The sequence below is a fragment of the Rhinatrema bivittatum genome, chromosome 5 (genome assembly GCF_901001135.1).
Source record: "Rhinatrema bivittatum chromosome 5, aRhiBiv1.1, whole genome shotgun sequence".
Classification (NCBI taxonomy): domain Eukaryota; kingdom Metazoa; phylum Chordata; class Amphibia; order Gymnophiona; family Rhinatrematidae; genus Rhinatrema; species Rhinatrema bivittatum.
The window spans coordinates 166,821,467-166,838,619 of NC_042619.1; the positions used below are offsets into that span (position 1 = coordinate 166,821,467).

The 17,153-nt window shown below is 43.0% G+C and overlaps 1 protein-coding gene across 7 annotated transcripts in view; it reads left to right on the forward strand.

Moving 5' to 3' along the window:
- The window catches only part of DACH1 (dachshund family transcription factor 1), a 1,193,143-nt gene extending 1,176,811 nt beyond the window's left edge, over window positions 1–16,332 (forward strand). For 3 of the 7 annotated variants that reach the window (XM_029603010.1, XM_029603012.1, XM_029603015.1), the window contains one exon: window positions 13,062–16,332. In XM_029603010.1, coding sequence (XP_029458870.1) covers window positions 13,062–13,099 — 38 coding nt within the window. In that variant the 3' untranslated portion in view covers window positions 13,100–16,332. The remainder of the gene's footprint in view (window positions 1–13,061) is intronic. The other 4 variants (XM_029603011.1, XM_029603016.1, XM_029603013.1 and 1 more) reach the window with 2 other exon arrangements.
- The last annotated feature ends 821 nt before the right edge of the window (window positions 16,333–17,153 follow it).

A 17,153-nucleotide genomic window follows, 5' to 3' on the forward strand; every position in this document is an offset into this window, starting at 1 on the left:
CTCCCCGTTCCCCAGCATATCATTGAGACATGTTGTTGCCGACGATGAGTTGTCGTGACGTGGAACCATGGATGTGAGAGGCCCTAGATGTAAAGTGACATGCTGGAGGGTGGCATAAGGGGGCATGGGGGAGGATTGAGGCAGTCCCTGGGAGGAGCAGTTCATGCCATGTGGGGAGGCAGAGCCTGGGACACTGATTCTGCCCATCTATTTTGCTCTGGCTCCCTGCACTGCAACTGCTGCTTCATCTTGCTCCATACTGGGTAAATTTCAGACCCCCATCGGCTGTCGGCTCCATAAAATAAATAAATAAATAAAAGTTTAAGCCAGCAACCAGTCTGGCTTGCATTGGCCCTGATTAATTAAAAAAAAAAAAAAAGAAAGAATTAAAAAAATAAATAAATATATCAGTGACACACACGGTTTGAGGGCTTTAATTGTCCAGTCCATGCCCTCTGGTGGCCATCACTAGACTCTACTACAGCCAGAGGCCATGGTCAAAGATGCAGGACTGCTGCTCAAACACTTCACTCATCCTAGGATGGGGTGGGGGTGGGGGCAAATGGTACTGTACCACCCCCTGAGGAGTCTGGCACCTCCTGGGAGTGTCGAGAGTTAGGATGGGCATAGAGGCCACTGGGGAAAAGCCAGGGGCAGGACACTACCCGATTTGGGCAGCTCAGCAGGGGCAGTAGGCCAAGGGCATAGCGGGAATTCTGCAGGCATCGGTGGTGACACCAGGCCTCAACAGCCAGCCCCCCAGCCACTGGTCTGGGATCCCAGGGAATATACCTCAGCTTGCCCCAAAAGTTTTACTATGCCAGTGGGGGTGGTACCCAGCTGGGGGAGCTTAGCAAGGCAACTAACTTCCCCTTCTCTTACCCTATGCCACTGAGCCAGGTCCCATTCTGGTTGCTGGAGAGACTGGTCTCTCCAGATTACAAGCCTAGAAATGTGGCGTTTCATCCTGCTTCTATCCCAACATGCCAGTTCAGAACTGTCAGTTTGGGTGCATGCCGGCTCCTGGTCCTGGGTCATGGTTTGCAGCTCAAACATCATGGCCTCAGCCACAAGACTGTGGCCCTTGGTTGCATTTAGGGGTCTCCATGGCATATTCCTTTCTTCCTGCCAGTGGCACCTTTGCTCCCCCATTATCTGCCACTCCAATATCAGCTGTTCCACCACATTTTGTGGAGATCAGCCCAGATTCTTCCACGCTCGGTGAACATCACAGATCCTTGAGCTGGTCCTCCAACAGCACTTCAGGCATCAGATTGTGAGTCTAACCCGATTACCACTGGGATTGAAGGGGGAGATTTGCAAAGGTCGATAACTTGAAGGGCTCCATACAGAAGCATAAAAACAGAGGCTGGAGGCACTCCCATTGCTCTGACCCATCTGGCAGCAGGAGCTCCTCCTCAGTGTCATTCTCTGGTTCCTGGGGTTGTTCAGTCATGGAGGGGGCCGGGAACTCTGCCACTGCAGGAACAGAGCTGTCCACTATGACCACCACTGTGCAGCTTTGGCAACGCATTCCACATTCCCTCTAGCATCAAGTCAGGCGGCAACAATAAGTTTAAATTTTTAGCTTACTGGAAGGGCACAGAAGGGGGGGAAAGCTCCAGAAAAGGGCACAGGGAGCACAAGCCACCAGCAGGCACAAAAAGGGTAGTAAGGAACATGAACAATTGGGTCCATTCTTTTGCTCGACTGGCATCTATAGTTGGAAGGGCAGATCCCTCGCAGCATATTGCTTTACGGTCTTGTTTGGACATCATTGTCAGCACACATTCAGAATATGAGGATTTTGCCTGGCTCAGTTATGATGAGTGGTTTAAAGAAAGAATGGCCGACACTCCAAGCATGTCAAAGAGTTCTCATAACATTGAGTTGTGGCACATCAACATGGCTGGTAGACCTCAATTGCGAGGGATCAAAGAAAACATATTGCATATTATTTAATCTAAGAACACATTTACTGGGGTAACGTATGGTAATCTGGGCTCCTATGCCCCTTGCCTCTTGACACATAGCCAAAAATATTTTTCTTCATTGCTGGGTAATTTTCATCAAATCTGGAAACATCCAAATCTTATATCCTAAATACGTTTTCTCTCTATTACAGAGGAAAAGTTTTAGAATCATATCTCTATCAGAGACTAATGAAAAACTAGCCAACAGCATCCCACAATAATCAATCTGCTTTTCCGAAGGTTGTTCAAGAAATTCTGTGAGATTTCCAGCTTCTAAATTTGGGGCTTGATTACATTGTCCCTCCCTTTTCTCTGTTTTTATAAAATACATCTTAGTAATCGATGGAATCTGTTCCCTTATTATCTACAATATTTCCACCAATATTTCTTAAATTGCTCCAAAGGTGATATTAAAGCAATGTGTGGAAAATTTAATATTCTTAAATTTTTTGATCTTACTTCATTCTCCAGGTTTTCAATTTTTCTTGAGTTTATCAGTTCTCCTTGCACTAAGGTATTCTGTGTAGCTTGTATGCGAGTTACTTGACTTTCCAGATCTTGTATTTTATTCGCATGTGTTGTTAAGAATGGTTCCATTTGGCAGATACCTTGTTGAGTATCCATCATGATCTTTGATAAATTCACTATAGAGGACTCTAGGGAAATAATAGCCTTCCATACTGTTTCAAGTGTAACATTTTGAAGACTTATCGCAGTTATGATAGAACAGGAAGACATGCGTACCACACCTTCTTGGCTGCGTTCCTGACCCAAACCTGGATACGCCATCATTCCTTCTTGCCTCAGATATAGTCCAGCTGTAGGATTTGGTTCCTGATCTTTAACTACTTTCGGTTCCAGCTCATGCTGCTCCGTGTGTTGCATTGAACCTTTCCCTCCTACAACCTGTGTGAGTCGTTCCGCCTCTGAAGAGTTCTCCCCGAGGGACTGCAATTCACTCGGCAACTTCGGACGAGTAACCATACACGAATCATGCATCAGCGTGACTCATGGAGGTGAAGGTGTTTTGGGAGCCCTGGGACTTAGAGATGTTTGTATGTCCAGCGGCATCGGCTCAAGCTCCCCGCCAACCTCTGTGGTGGACTTTCCTTCTGGGGTCAAAATTGCCGTCGGTGCAAAGAAGCTCTTTATGTTAGTTTGAGCGAGAGCTTGCATCGGAGTGTTCGAGGTTTCCACCCAGATTCTGCCCGTCCTTTTCGTATGGGGCATCTCTGAACCAAGGGCCCACTCATCTGAGGCATGCTAGTGATCTAATAAAGAGGGCTGTTCCATGCAAGAATGAATAAAGCATATCTGCACCACTTGCATGGCAGATCACCCAGCCAGAAGAGTCCTAGTGTGAGAGGCAAGTAAGACTTTTGATAGAGCTCCATTCCCGGTTCAGTGTCTTGTGCTGGAAAGGTTTAACTTGAACCAGTGGGTTGCCACTGCCCTGCAGGATGGCTTCAAAGAGGATTTTAAAATCTCATACCAGGGTCAGATAGTCACTGCCTCTTGTAGAAATGTGCCTTCTGCAGCTCAGTTCACCTCAGTTGTGAGGAACAAGTTGGCAGCCAAGCTGGCCTTACCAGGATTGCCGGCCCTTTCCCGTGTCCACCTTTTCCAAACATGATCTTTTCACCCTTCGTGATAGTTTCAAATAAAGAGCCGGGTAAGTATAGCTTGATTCACAGCCTATCTTACCTGGCTGCTTTCTCAGTTAATGATTTCATCCCACAGGAGTTATGCGCAGTGCAGTATATATCATTTGATAATGCGTTAGATCTGTTAAGGAACTGTGGTGAAGGTGGACATAGAATCTGCCTTCTGGCTACTCCCTTGGCAACCAGTTAGCTTCCCTTTGCTTGGGTTTTCATTTGAGGGTGCTTAAATCTTTGATAAGTGCATGCCGATGGGTTGCTGCATCTCATGTGCTTACTTCGAGGTTTTCAGCATTTTCCTACACTGGGAACTGTCACGGTGCTTGAGCTTGACGAGTATAGTGCACTATCTCAACAATTTCATAACTTGGGCATGTGCTCAGAGCTATTCAAAGGTTTTCAGAGTCAAGCGAGCACCCTGGGGATCCACCTCGCTGCCAGCAAGATAGAGGCTCTGTCCACGATTTTGACATTTCTGGCCATTGAGCTGGACTCCACGCTGATAATCTCCAGACTCCCTGCTGACAAACTGCAGAAGCTATCATTGCTAGTCTGTAGCACAGGCTAGAGCTGCAAGATCACCTTGGCATTTGCATAGTACTTCATAGAGAATCTGGAAGTCTCATGCAGGGTTATACCCATAGAGCAGGTGTTCCTGCACAGATTGATAATGGTGTCTGTATCAGTCAGGAAGGGTCAACACTATATAAGGGTCATGTACTTGATGTCAGAAGATTTGGTGGTTTGGGAGCGATTCCTGCTGACTTTAATGTCACATTAGTCTGGCTGCCCCCACTTGAGTCGAGTTCTGACCTGCAACTATCCTCTGATGCCTCAGGGAGCGTGGGGTTCAGCTTGTACTGCCAAAGATCATGGTGCGCAGAAACATGACCACGGGATAGGACTCTCAGGTGTTGCATCAAATATCACGTTCTTGGAGTTGTTCCAAATTGTAGTTTTGCTGCACATCTCGGGTAGCTGGCTAGCAGACAGAAGGGTTGTATTTTAGTGTGATAACCTTGTAGTAGTCCAAATTATCAATCACCAATCTGCTAAGTGTGCCCCTATATCCGAAATCTTGAGAGTGATGGTCTTGAGGTGCTTACAGTTAAATGCGGTAGCGCGTGCACTCCCGGGTTATGCAACAAGATTGCTGATTGTCTTTCTCATTGCAAGTGGGAAGAGTTCTAAAGGCTGGCACTACATGCAGAGGAGACTGGAACACCTGAGCAGAGGTACCTTTGGACCATTAGAGCAAGGATGCATTTGAACTACTGCACCAATCTGTTCCATCTTCCACCTGACAAGCCTACGTGGGAGATTACAATACAGTCATGCAATTCCTAAGCACCTCAGAAACACTGCAGGGCCCCATGCCAATCCTCCAGATAGTGGATTATGTAGTCCAGGCCCAGTGGGATGGAACGTCCAGGGTCACGGTGCAGGCTAATCTGGCAGGCTTTGCCTTCTTCACCGGGGTGCAGAATTGGCCGAATCCAGTCAGGAACCTCACTGTAAACAGAGTCCTGACAGAATTGGCAAGATTTAAGCTAGTGGTTCCTGATGACCGCAGACCTATACAGCACGAGCACCTCCTTCAGTTATGGTACACTTTGCCAGTCGTGGTGTCATGTGTTTTCAAGCTAGCCCTATTCCGTGCTGCATTCATCATTGTGTTCTTTGGAGTGCTCAGGGTGGGTGAATTGGTGGCATTAGCAAGCTGCATGCACGACAGTTCCGGCCTTCAGGCATCAGATATCTCTGTGTCCCCCCTAGATTTCTAATCTACTGGGTTGTTTGCACAGATGAGAAGATAATGGCAAACTGGAGAGATGGACACAAGCATCCCAGCAGAGAAACCATGTAAATAGTTCAACTATACAGTTTCATTTGTTGAATGTTTGTGGGACAGTGATTGACCTTTTCTAAATAATCAGTAAATTTGATTTGTATACCTAGTCTGAGTCCTGCCTGTCTGACGTTGAGGAGGATACGTTAGTAGAGAGATAAACACACTAGAGAAGAGTCATTCCATCACCTGGGCCACAAAGGATTTCCTTTCCCCCCACAGAAAAAGCTCAATCCCTGGGAGGTGTTGCGCCTGGAGATGGACCCTTGTCCTAAGACAGTGAGGAATGCAAAAAGATGTATTTAAATATACTGCCAGCTGATGAAACCTAGTAAAGGAAATATTAATGTAATGCTAAATATGCATTTTTTTTTAAATAGTAGAGGGAAATGCGGGATGTAGTGAGTTGAATTTATTTAATGCATGCTCTGGGTATACAATCTAGGATTTGCATTAAATAATTTCAATGACCCTCCTAGGACTTAATGACATGTGTCAAAATTCTTTTTACACACTCTGTCGTGTTATGGTTTAGTTCAAGGAAATATGACATAGGAACCAAAAAAATCATATTTTTAAACTAATAAAATTCGAGGAAAGATAGCCACTGGCAGTTGAGTGGTGTCCAGCTATCGCCTCCACTGAGGCACTCTCATTTTTTTTCAATTGTTTTTCTTCCCCCCACGTTTCATTCTTCAATGTCAACACATAAATGATCATTGTGGATTTTTTCCCATGAGCAATGTTCTTGTCGTAACACCAATCAATCCAACTGGTGAATTTGTTTAACATGATCAATGCCCAAACACTGATGCACCAATGAGATTATATCCGGGGTCATTCCAGTTCCTGAAACCATATCATTTTCATTATGTTTGTCCAGGTCTGAATGAAGATTTTCTCTTCCTAAAAAAAGTTGTTCTTCAACACACAGCAGACTTTTGTGGACTAGCTTGGGAGCCTGAATTCTCCCCTAGATACTGAAGCAATGCTGGAATCATCTACCCAACAGGGCTCAGGTGGTGGCTTGAGAAAGGAAGTACTGTAGTGAGAAAGGAAGTACTGTAGTTTAGTTAGATCAGCAACTCAGTGGTTTCTTATGTGTAATTCAGAGAATCCCCTTGAGGTTACTTGGAACTTAGTTGGAAAATTAAAAGATTTACCTCTGAGAGTTAGAAGTTTTCAGCAGTCTCCACTGTTCGGTCTTTGGAGGAGAAAAGTGGGGAATTGCAAGCCTCATCTTTTCAGTCTTTTGGCACTAGCCAAGAATAATCTAATGCATAAGAGGAAGCATTAGCCTTTGGAGAATGCTCTCCAGTTCAAAAACCAGAGATCAGTAAACTTTACCAATATTTCTTCATTTTCTGGGATTGAGGCTCTTAGAAAGCACATGACTGAAGTTTCTACCTGAGGGGTTACTTCCTCTATTTACAACCTACTTTCATGCACACATACAGTATATTGTGTTAGTAATTTGCATTCTTTATTTGCCTTTAATAGCGTTAGCTCAAAGTGAAGTACAAGTCAGAGCAAATAACAATCATATACAAATTAAAATAAAAATACTCATTGTAACTTGCAGTGAGGGATAAATAACAAAGGTACTAACTACATAGACAAATCAAGAGATTCAAACCATAATGTTATCAAAGAATAACAAAAATACCCAAATCATCATAAAGTCCCAATATCCTTACAGATTGTTGCACTGGGAGTGGACCCTTGGCCTGTTGCAGGATTGGTACGGCCCTCCGGTCAGACCCGGAGAGCGCCTGCCACCAGGAGGTGGAGCACAGGAGGAGGCAGAGGCTAGCTGGAGTTTCACCAATAGCACCCCGGGGTTCCCTCAGGGTGAGCCCTTGGTTACCCGGGCCGCCTGGTCTTAGGTGGGCCTCGCAGGGTCTCCTAGAGAGAAAGTTCATGGGAGTGCCCACCACAAACAAGGGTGCATGGTCGGTGTTCAGACAAGGAAGTCCAGAGGTCGCAGGAGGCTAGAATAGAGTGTCTGAGTGTATAGCGAGAAGTAAGGCCAGTGCCTTGGTGCAGAATGGTCAGCCAGGTAGGGTCGGTAATAGAAGTCAATCTGGGCATAGTCAGGTCAAGCAGAAGGTCAGGTTCCAGGTAGCAGACGAGAGTAGTTGAAGTTCCAGGCAGAGGTCAGGGCAGGCAGCGATCAAAAGAGTAGTCAGAGTTCCAGGCAGAGGTCAGGGCAGGCAGCAATCAAAGAGTAGTCAGGAATAGGCAAAGGTCAGTACCATAAGATCAGTCTGAAAAGTACTACTAGGGATGGAGAGAGGAAGGAGCAGGAGACACTGGAGATGCTGGAACAGAAGTCTAGAACAAGACACAGGAGCAAGGACACTGGAACGCAGGAAGGCAAACTTACTATCACAACGTGATCGACCTGATTGCCAAGGCAAGGATGTGATGTGAGGCACTTCCTTTTATAAAGGAATCAATCTGGGTGCGCCGCGAAGCTGAGACCCGCCCTTGTCCCTTTAAGAGGACGTCCAGTCCACGTGCTCATGCCTAAGGGCGGGGCCAATGCCACAGAGGACACCGAGACCCGCTGTGAGGCCTGGCTGGAGCTGGGAGAAGCATTGAGGAATGCTGCCGCGGAATGCCGCGGCTGAGTGGAGCTGGTGGCAGACTCGAGGGAGGCTGACCCGGGACTGGATGGTGTGGAGGAAGATATTAAGTCGGAGGTCCCGAAGGGTAAAAAAAAGAAAAAGAAAAAAAATTTTGAAGTCGGCCAGAGGCTGTCGGGTTGAAAACTGGATGCTCAATTTTGCCGGCGTCTGGTTTCCGAGCCCGTAGCTGTCAGCGGGCTCGAGAATCGACGCCGGCAAAATTGAGCGGCAGCTGACAGCCGCCACTCCGGGGCAAAAGGAGGCCTTAGGGACGCACTAGTGTCCCTAGTGCCTCCTTTTGCCCGTTTCTACAGCCGGACCTAATTTAAATACTGCATCGCGCTCCCAGCGCGAGCACAGACTTCACTGAATCGGCCTGTTAGGTTGTGAGGAAAAGGGATGTATCTAAACATCATAATCATCCAGTTGATCTTACTTATGAGGAAAACAAATTATTCATCACTAATAGTATTCTATTCTAAGCTCTGTATGAATAGTAACTTAGACAGCAGTGTCTCCCCAGTTCTCCTTTTCTCTCAGCACATTAATTGGACAACTCAATAAATAAGCACCAGGACACGGATGGAGTGGGAAATTAAAGGCTGCAGCTTTATTAGATAATCTAATAATGGAATCTAGATATTTGACCCGTCCCCAAATACATTTCACCCAACATCCTCTTCTCCCCCTCCCCCTTCCCCGAGCTTTGGTTGCAGATGGAGCCAATCCATTGGCAGTCTGAGGATGTACCACTTCCAGATCCTGTGAACCACCACAGTAAGCAAAGCTGTGGTCCTCTCAGATTCTAAGTCCAGGTATCACCTGCCAGCCCACTATGCTCAAGGCAAGGCTAACTATCCACATCTGCAGAGCTCCTTGCAAAATGCTTAGGCCCCTCCTTCTCATGTAACTCTCCTGCTACTATTACAGGCTTGAGTACCTCTGCATTGGCACCCCATTAGCACCTACTGGAATTATCTAAGAAACCATACACACACACACTAGCAAGAAAACTGCAGCCACTTTAAGACCATTTTTGTTTATACCTTCAACATATGCACCAGAGCTTTACGGAATGCATTCATTAATATGTCCTGTCCTAAGTCCATTAAGTGTATACCACTGTAAAGGTCCACAGAGTCACTGGACATGTAGTCATGCCTTACATTGATATCTATCAAGGCAGCAAGCAAACTTGGCCAAGCTGTCTCTGTAGCTGCACCTGACCTCACTAAAGAAAAAATTCTGATTGACAGATGAGAGAGTACTAGGCAACCATTAGGAGAGGATAGTGAGGTTGTTCCATATATTAATCAGCTACTGGCCCAATGACTTGTCAAGGTTTATACCTTGGAGATTTAGTATAAACATATTGAGGCAGGTTGACCTGGCCAGTAATGAATGTGATGGGTATGAGCTGGACACCTCCTACTAATCCATCATCTCCATATGCCTCCAACTGCGAAGTCCAGATAGAAAAAAAACTTGCTGAATGTCACCTGTGTCTCAGCTGAAAAGATGAATGAATGGCCCATAAGCTAAACTATCTAGCCTCACCACTTCTGACCTACAAAACAAGAAAGTGAGAAAAAGTAGATTAGCAAAATTGCCAGGAGGTATCATCCTGATTTAGGATGCATAAGCTGTTGAGTGCCATGTACCATTGCACTATATGGCACTTGCTGCCATGCAAGAGATAGCCACACTAGAAGCAGCTCCAGTTCTGTCTGAATGTGTCCCATACAAATTGAACCAGAGTCCTACTACTGCATTAAGTGACTTTTTAAACACTTTAAAGAAGTGAAATTTTCTTAAGGGAGAAAGGTTCTAGTAAATCATGAAATGATACCCACCACTCAATCTCATAAAACTGTAGCCCTCCATATTTGAGATCAGGCAATTTACTTGTCCCAGGCTACTGCTAATAAAATGACCTCACCAATCCCCATCTGGTCAAATTTGGACCATTCAGTTATAAATGGATAGCTTGACTCACAAACAGTGACAGCAGAAGCCAACAAACCTAGCTCTATCCTAACATCCTTTGTAGCTATGACTAACTTGCTGACTCACAATTCTGCAAAGAAAGCTATTGAGTTCTTAAAATCCGATACCACCACAGCTGGCAGGGTATGCCACTGGTGAAGCAAATGTAATTTAGGTACCAAGCTCTGAACATCACAAGTAGGTCTCGTCTCCCATCCTTAGTCCATTGTGACTCTCTTCACTATGATGACTGACACCATTTGGCCAGCCCTGTGTTTTCACAAAGTAGGCAGATTGCCAGATCTTCACGTACTGTCCTGACTATTCATATGTATTGGTGATTGCTATTGTTGAAAATTATGTATTGTGCGATTGGTACAATTTGGATTATTTTATTTGTGCATTCAATGACTTGAGTTTATATTGTATTTATATGCTATTCCACACCTCTTTGTAGCATAATGAGAGACATGGTTAACAAATTTTGAAATAAATAATTCATTGTAAACAAATTCAAAGCTGCCATTAAGCCTGGACTGCAGTGAGACCATCCTAGCCTGCCAAATCTCCTATGCCAAGATGGGCAACTTTGACAATTTGTCTCTGGGAAGTCTAGACCCTCCAACTTATTCCCTGCCAGTGGGATTCAAAAATGATGGGCCAGTACCTAGAACCCTTGGAAAATCTCCTTACAGTCTGAGGATCTGTCCAGGTCCATGAAGACATCCAAGTAATGGGGAACACAAATATCATGTTACCAATGGGTTCTACACACACCAGAACATTGCTGAATTTTTACATTTATACACAGTAATTTACATCACAGAGTATACTTAACAGGAAATCTAGAGAATAAACTATAAGCTAGGCTTCTAGAGATGGAGAGCCATGTGAACGTATTCTGTAATAATTTTGTTCTGCAAACAAGGAATATATGATTGTCATTCAGAATTAATCAGCTAAGTATACAAATCTGTTAAAACAGATGCAAATGTGCCACCCCCTTTCTTTTCGGGATGACACTGATAGAGAAATATGGATAAAGGCTGCATTTGCTTTAGATACTGATTCAGTGTTTGTTTTGTTTTGCTTTTTAAGGTCTGAGTCATCATAATAGGGATTTGCTTTAAGCAGGTATAAGCTGCAAAAATTAGTTTGATTTAATTGATATTATTTCTCCTTTAGACTATCTCTATGATATTTTATTGTTATTTACTTATTATCGGGTACTTATTATTATGGGGTACTTGTTATTGTGTACTTTTGCTTTTATTATTGCCGCAAGAAAAAGTTCTTGCAGAGATTTGTGTCTGCTTTTTCTACAGGTAACTTTTCCATGTAAAACAATATGGGGTAGATTTTAAAAGAAGCGCGATCAGCCTACTTTTGCTTGCGCATCAGACTCAAGCAAAAGTACGCTGGATTTTAGTAGATACGCGCGGAGCCGCGCGTATCCACTAAAATCCCTGGATCGGCGCGCGCAAGGCTATTGATTTTGTATAGCCGGCGCGCGCCGAGCCGCGCTGCCTAACCCGTTCCCTCCAAGGCCGCTCCGAAATCGGAGCGGCCTCGGAGGGAACTTTCCTTTGCCCTCCCCTCACCTTCCCCTCCCTTCCCCTACCTAACCCACCCGCCCGGCCCTGTCTAAACCCCCCCCCTTACCTTTGTCGGGGGATTTACGCCTCCCGGAGGGAGACGTAAATCCCCGCGCGCCAGCGGACCTCCTGCGCGCCGGGCCGCAACCTGGGGGCGGGTACGGAGGGCGCGGCCACGCCCCCGGACCGCCCCGGGCCGTAGCCACGCCTCCGTACCCGCCCCCAAAATGCTCCCGACACGCCCCCGAAACGCCGCGACGACCGGGCCCGCCCCCGACACGCCCCCGACACGCCCCCCTCCGAAAACCCCGGGACGTACGCGAGTCCCGGGGTCTGTGCGCGCCGGTAGGCCTATGTAAAATAGGCTTACCGGCGCGCAGGGCCCTGCTCGCGTAAATCCGGGCGGATTTACGCGAGCAGGGCTCTTAAAATCCGCCCCTATATGTAGTTTTGGAATACATTTTTGCTTCCCCTGACCTAACTCTGCTCTGGGAATGCCTCATACTATGAGGCTAAAAGTATACAATGAAGGAACTTTGGTCCTTCCAATAGGCCCTTTTATCCACTCCTTCACTAGCTACAGCAAGGCTAATCTGTACGAGGCTTCATGCATTCTGTTACTTCACACCCAACTTATCCCACAGGACTAATGTAAGGAAACCCGTTACTCTCCCTTTTGAAAAAGAATCAAAACCTGGCTATTCAGCCAAGCCTTCTCTTGAACTCTGCATTTCCACCCATCTTCTGCTAGGTATCCTATTTATATGCCATGTTTGTTTATCTTATTGCTAGCTATCCTCTCTATACTATGAGATTACAGAGCTACCAAGTTTCTCAGTTTCAGGAGGGAGACTTTTTGACCAGTTCTGGTTTTGAATATAAATCCCAAGGCAGTGTACTTTTGTTGTCCTTGATTCTGCCCATTGAAATCATTGCTGCAAGTCCCATAATGCATCAAAATAGGATTATCAAAAATCCAGGACTGCCTGAAATCTCCCTCTTGGGACTGAGTAACTTGCCAGCTCTGAAATCAGTGTACATCATGTATTGTTACCTAAACAGTCTTGCATTGTTCAGTTCCCAGTTTTATGTTCTTATGCCCCCCACCCCAGACTTATGTATTGCTATTCACATTTTTTTAAAAATCCACCTTGTACCTTTCCTAGGAATATGTGGAATACCAAATGGATATAAATAGTGTAAAAGCCAGCCCTTTTCCTTGGGTGAAACATTGTTTTACCAATGAAAATTACTTTGAATATTGCCCTCTTTATACTTTGTCTTATAGGTCAGTCATTAAACTATTCACCACATGGAGTAAATCATCCAAGAAATGGTTACATTTGCTTTTGTTTCTTTCATTTCAGATGGGCGGCTGTATTTGAAAACTACTGTTATGTACTGAAACATCACTGCAGAAGAAACAATGAAGGACTTTACATAGACTATGAGTGGTTGGAAGTTCTGAGGACACACAGTAGTTGCTGTGTATATCATTGTTCTCGAGAAGTGTACAGCAGTCTGCGTGGAGTGCTCTCCCTTGGATGTCTCCCCATGGCTCTACCCAGAGACCCAGAGAATGTCTGTAAATGTACAGTAGCACTCCCCTTAATCACTAACTGCAACTTTGCTGCTGGACCCCTGTATAAAGAGCTACAGATAGGTCGGAACAAGACCTTGCATTCTTTTTTTTAAATGGACTGAAAGCTGCCCTCTTCTAATGATTCCCTTGGAGCACAGCAAACTGTGACCACTTAAACCCATGGACTGCAATACCATCCATATTGAAACCAGCAAGAAAGCTTAACAAAAACTATAAGGTGACCAAGCAAGATTCCTTAAGAAAAAAATAAAACAAAACTGTTACGTGTCATTTTCAAACTTACTAATCACAAGCTTTTTTCTTCCTGAGGGAAGATTTTTTGAATAAAAGTTTTTTCACGGTATAATTTTCAGGATACCAACATGTGGATTCTAAACTACTAGAAGATGAAGTGTTAACGATTTATCAGCGTGCTAACAAATACTAAATGTAAGGTAAAGAGTTTCACTGTCCTCATGGCCTTTTTATTCTCACAAAAAAAGGTAACAATTCTAACAAAAGTGGCATGAGTTTCTGAAAAACAAGACTTTGCTTCTTCTTAAAACCATTCACCACATGTATATAAACACAAGCCACATGAGGAAGGTGTTATGTACAGTAGAAAGCTAGAGGTTAGATAATGTTTTGTCACTCTTGTTGGTCAGAAGGACGCCTTTCCTGTTTTATCGCATGCAGGCATGTAAATATTTGTTCTGGAGTCACAGTATTAATGAATGAGATCTTAAATATCTGGTGACAAGTCTAAGGCCTGGATCAGCTACATATATTTGTATATTGTGCCCTGGTAAGTGCCCTAAAGCAGCACTAGAAAGGATCATTTGTGGCTGAGCAGCAAATCAAAACACCAGAAATATTTTTATATGTTGATGTCATATTAAGTCAATGTTGCTAAAATGAAAATTAAAAAAAAAATACTTAATGTATCAGTCCAATGCCACATAGAGCTGAGTGACAAAGTTGAGGTTTGTTGTCCTTCTCTAACTTCCCCCCAGCCTTTCTCTGTCTCCGTTCCTCTTTCTCTTTCGTGTTAAGGAAGGGTGGGTTCTGTGTTATTCTCACTGTTTTTATGGAAGTTTGTGTCTTCGCCTTTTTATGCAAACAGCTGCAAGCAAATGTCACCAGAGAGCATTTTACACCGCAAAGTTCTTTTCCCTTCATTTTGTGTTTACCCCTTTAAAGACTGAATTTCTGAATAAGAACCATTGACCATGAGGGTTTCATTTCTGTGCCTAACTCACATGCAAGCATAATATTATTTATACTCTTAAAACATATCAGAACTTTAAGAGGGGAATTATCAAAGCCATTTCGGGGGCTTTCTAGAAATTGCCTGCCCTGTATATGGATACAAGTATACATAGGACCTCTGTGCATGTACTTTTACCGACAATAATAGGAGGCATTCCTGGGAGTGGTATTGATGAAGGGGTTTGGAACTATGTGCATGCTTTTTCTTCAGAACTACCTGCACTAGATAGTAGGTGTAAATGTGTGCGGGTAGTTTTTCTAGGATAACTTTCAAAGTACATATGTACTTTCACTTTGAAAATTGGTGCAAAATCTGTGGGCAAAATTTACTCACAGACTTTTCCACCAATGCAAGCAGACTTAAAATTGCCCCCTTTATGACTAAAGCATAAGTCAAAATAGAATATGGCTTTTAAAAATTAGCTCTGATTGGATTTTAACATTGCTGTCCAGCACTGAATACCAGTCTTCCTCACATATTTTTGTGCCATTTTGTTTTTGATATTTTCCCCATCAGCCACTTGTTTTGTAACAAGTTATGCATACATTTTTCACACCATCTGTAGGGATTATTCTGCAAATCGCTAGTAAGAAGTTAATTCTTATGATTTGAGAATTGTTCCTATAAATCATGTGAGAAATATCAAGCAATATTTTGTCATTAAAATATGGAGACACTGCAATGACTGACTCTGTCTTTCAACTGTAGCTGGTTCCTAACTTTCACAGTTCTGGAATACTTCAGAGGTCTATATGTAGCGGGGTGGGGGGTTCATATGCAGTCTTTAAAGGGTTAACAGATGTAAAATTATTGAGACTTGTAGTGAGCTTCTGAATTATTCATTTCTCGAAGAGAATTAAAAGCCTACAACTGAAATATGTAGTAGCATCTGCCATTGCTCTGCTCCTTGCATAGAGTCACCTGTAAGTAGGTTTAATAGTTTTATAATATATGCTTTGAAGACCATTGGGAATGTCTATTTGGCTTGGTACATGAAATGAAATGTTAAGAAGGATCAAGGGAAAACACCCCTAAGCTGGATGCTGAAAGGAATCATACTAAAGCAGTGTAAATATAAAAAAAATTAAGAACTGTTACTTTAAGTTTAATTTTGTGTTGCCCCATTTTAGTTCTGCAGAATTGTTTGTTTTATTTTGCATAGACTATGAAATAAAGTTGTGCTCATGTTATTGTTCATATGCTTTTGTAATCTTAAAGATGTTAATGTCTCAGTCATTATTATAACCACATTTGCGCTCTATGCAAGCCCTTGGAACAGAACATACTCATCTTCATGTAGGACATATGAAAATTGTCTATTTTTATCTATATATTTAAAGTTTTCTAAAAATGATTAAAAAAAAAGGTTATTACAAATTTTGTTGTACAAAATCTGTACAAAAACTCTGTTTTTACATCATAATGCAAGAATTGGAAATTTTTCTATGGTAGCCTAGTTATTGAGCCTGGTTTCAATGTGAGAACCATGTTCTTGTTATTGTATTTAATTTTCTTTTTCTTTTCAACAATCTGCTAATAAAACTGTCTGAAATCTCCCTCTGACTTTATTTATAGCGGCTTCTTATTAGATGTTGTTTAGCAATTTGTAGGAGCATAGCAATGTTTATTTTCTAATAGGAGGCATCTAGAAGAATCACAAGTCAGCTTTTTGCAATAGTAGAAGAACAATGCGGAATGATTTTATTTAACATGCAGCTGCTTCTGTCTCTAATATGAATTACTATAGTGAAGAAACATCATAAAAGCGCAGTCTGTGGTTATTGTTTAACCAGCAGATTTCCCATATTTCCTTTTTTGCTAGCTAAGCAAACTGCCCCATCTACATGATTTATTTATGTACATTTCTCCATTTATGAAGCTGTTATTTCTACCTTTTTTACTGTTATATTATGATATTCCCATGATTCTTATTTCACAAAGCTTTGTGCTGAATAATGTAAAGTGAGCAAGTTGATGGAACAAAACATATTATTCCCATTACTGTATGAAAAGATTTGCAACTCTATATCAGTTTCTGTCTTTGCACTGAGTAACATATTTCAAACAACAGCAACAAATCACTTTGAGATGGACTATGTTTCTATAAAATACATGGGTACTTTAAATAATAGAATATTGCTACCAGAAGTTTCTGTGTCATTTTCACACTTTCACAAGGACAGAGACAAGTAGAATTTTAACACTATTATGGTTCCAGTTTTTGTAGCTAAAATCAGGCAAATAGATAGACCCAAAACATTACTGTTCTTCTCCTTCAGTGAATCTCCATGAATGTTATTTTGTAATATACTTACAGTCTCCACTATGTATCTGCTAGGGAAATAAAGGACATTGTCAGTGTACAACTTAAAATGTGAGGTAACTGCCATTTTATTGGCAACTATTTGTTAAAAATTTCTCAGGACTTGGTTTCAAAGCTAGTATCATTTCCCCCTACTTCCTCACAGCCACCCCAATATTTCTATGTTCAGCATGGACACAACCTGGAAGTTAAATGCATCTGATGCTATATATCTCCAAAGATTGTCAAGTACAGTGCACCACAGAAAAATAAAATTGAAAAAGTGCACTTCTGGTTGCCCCAAC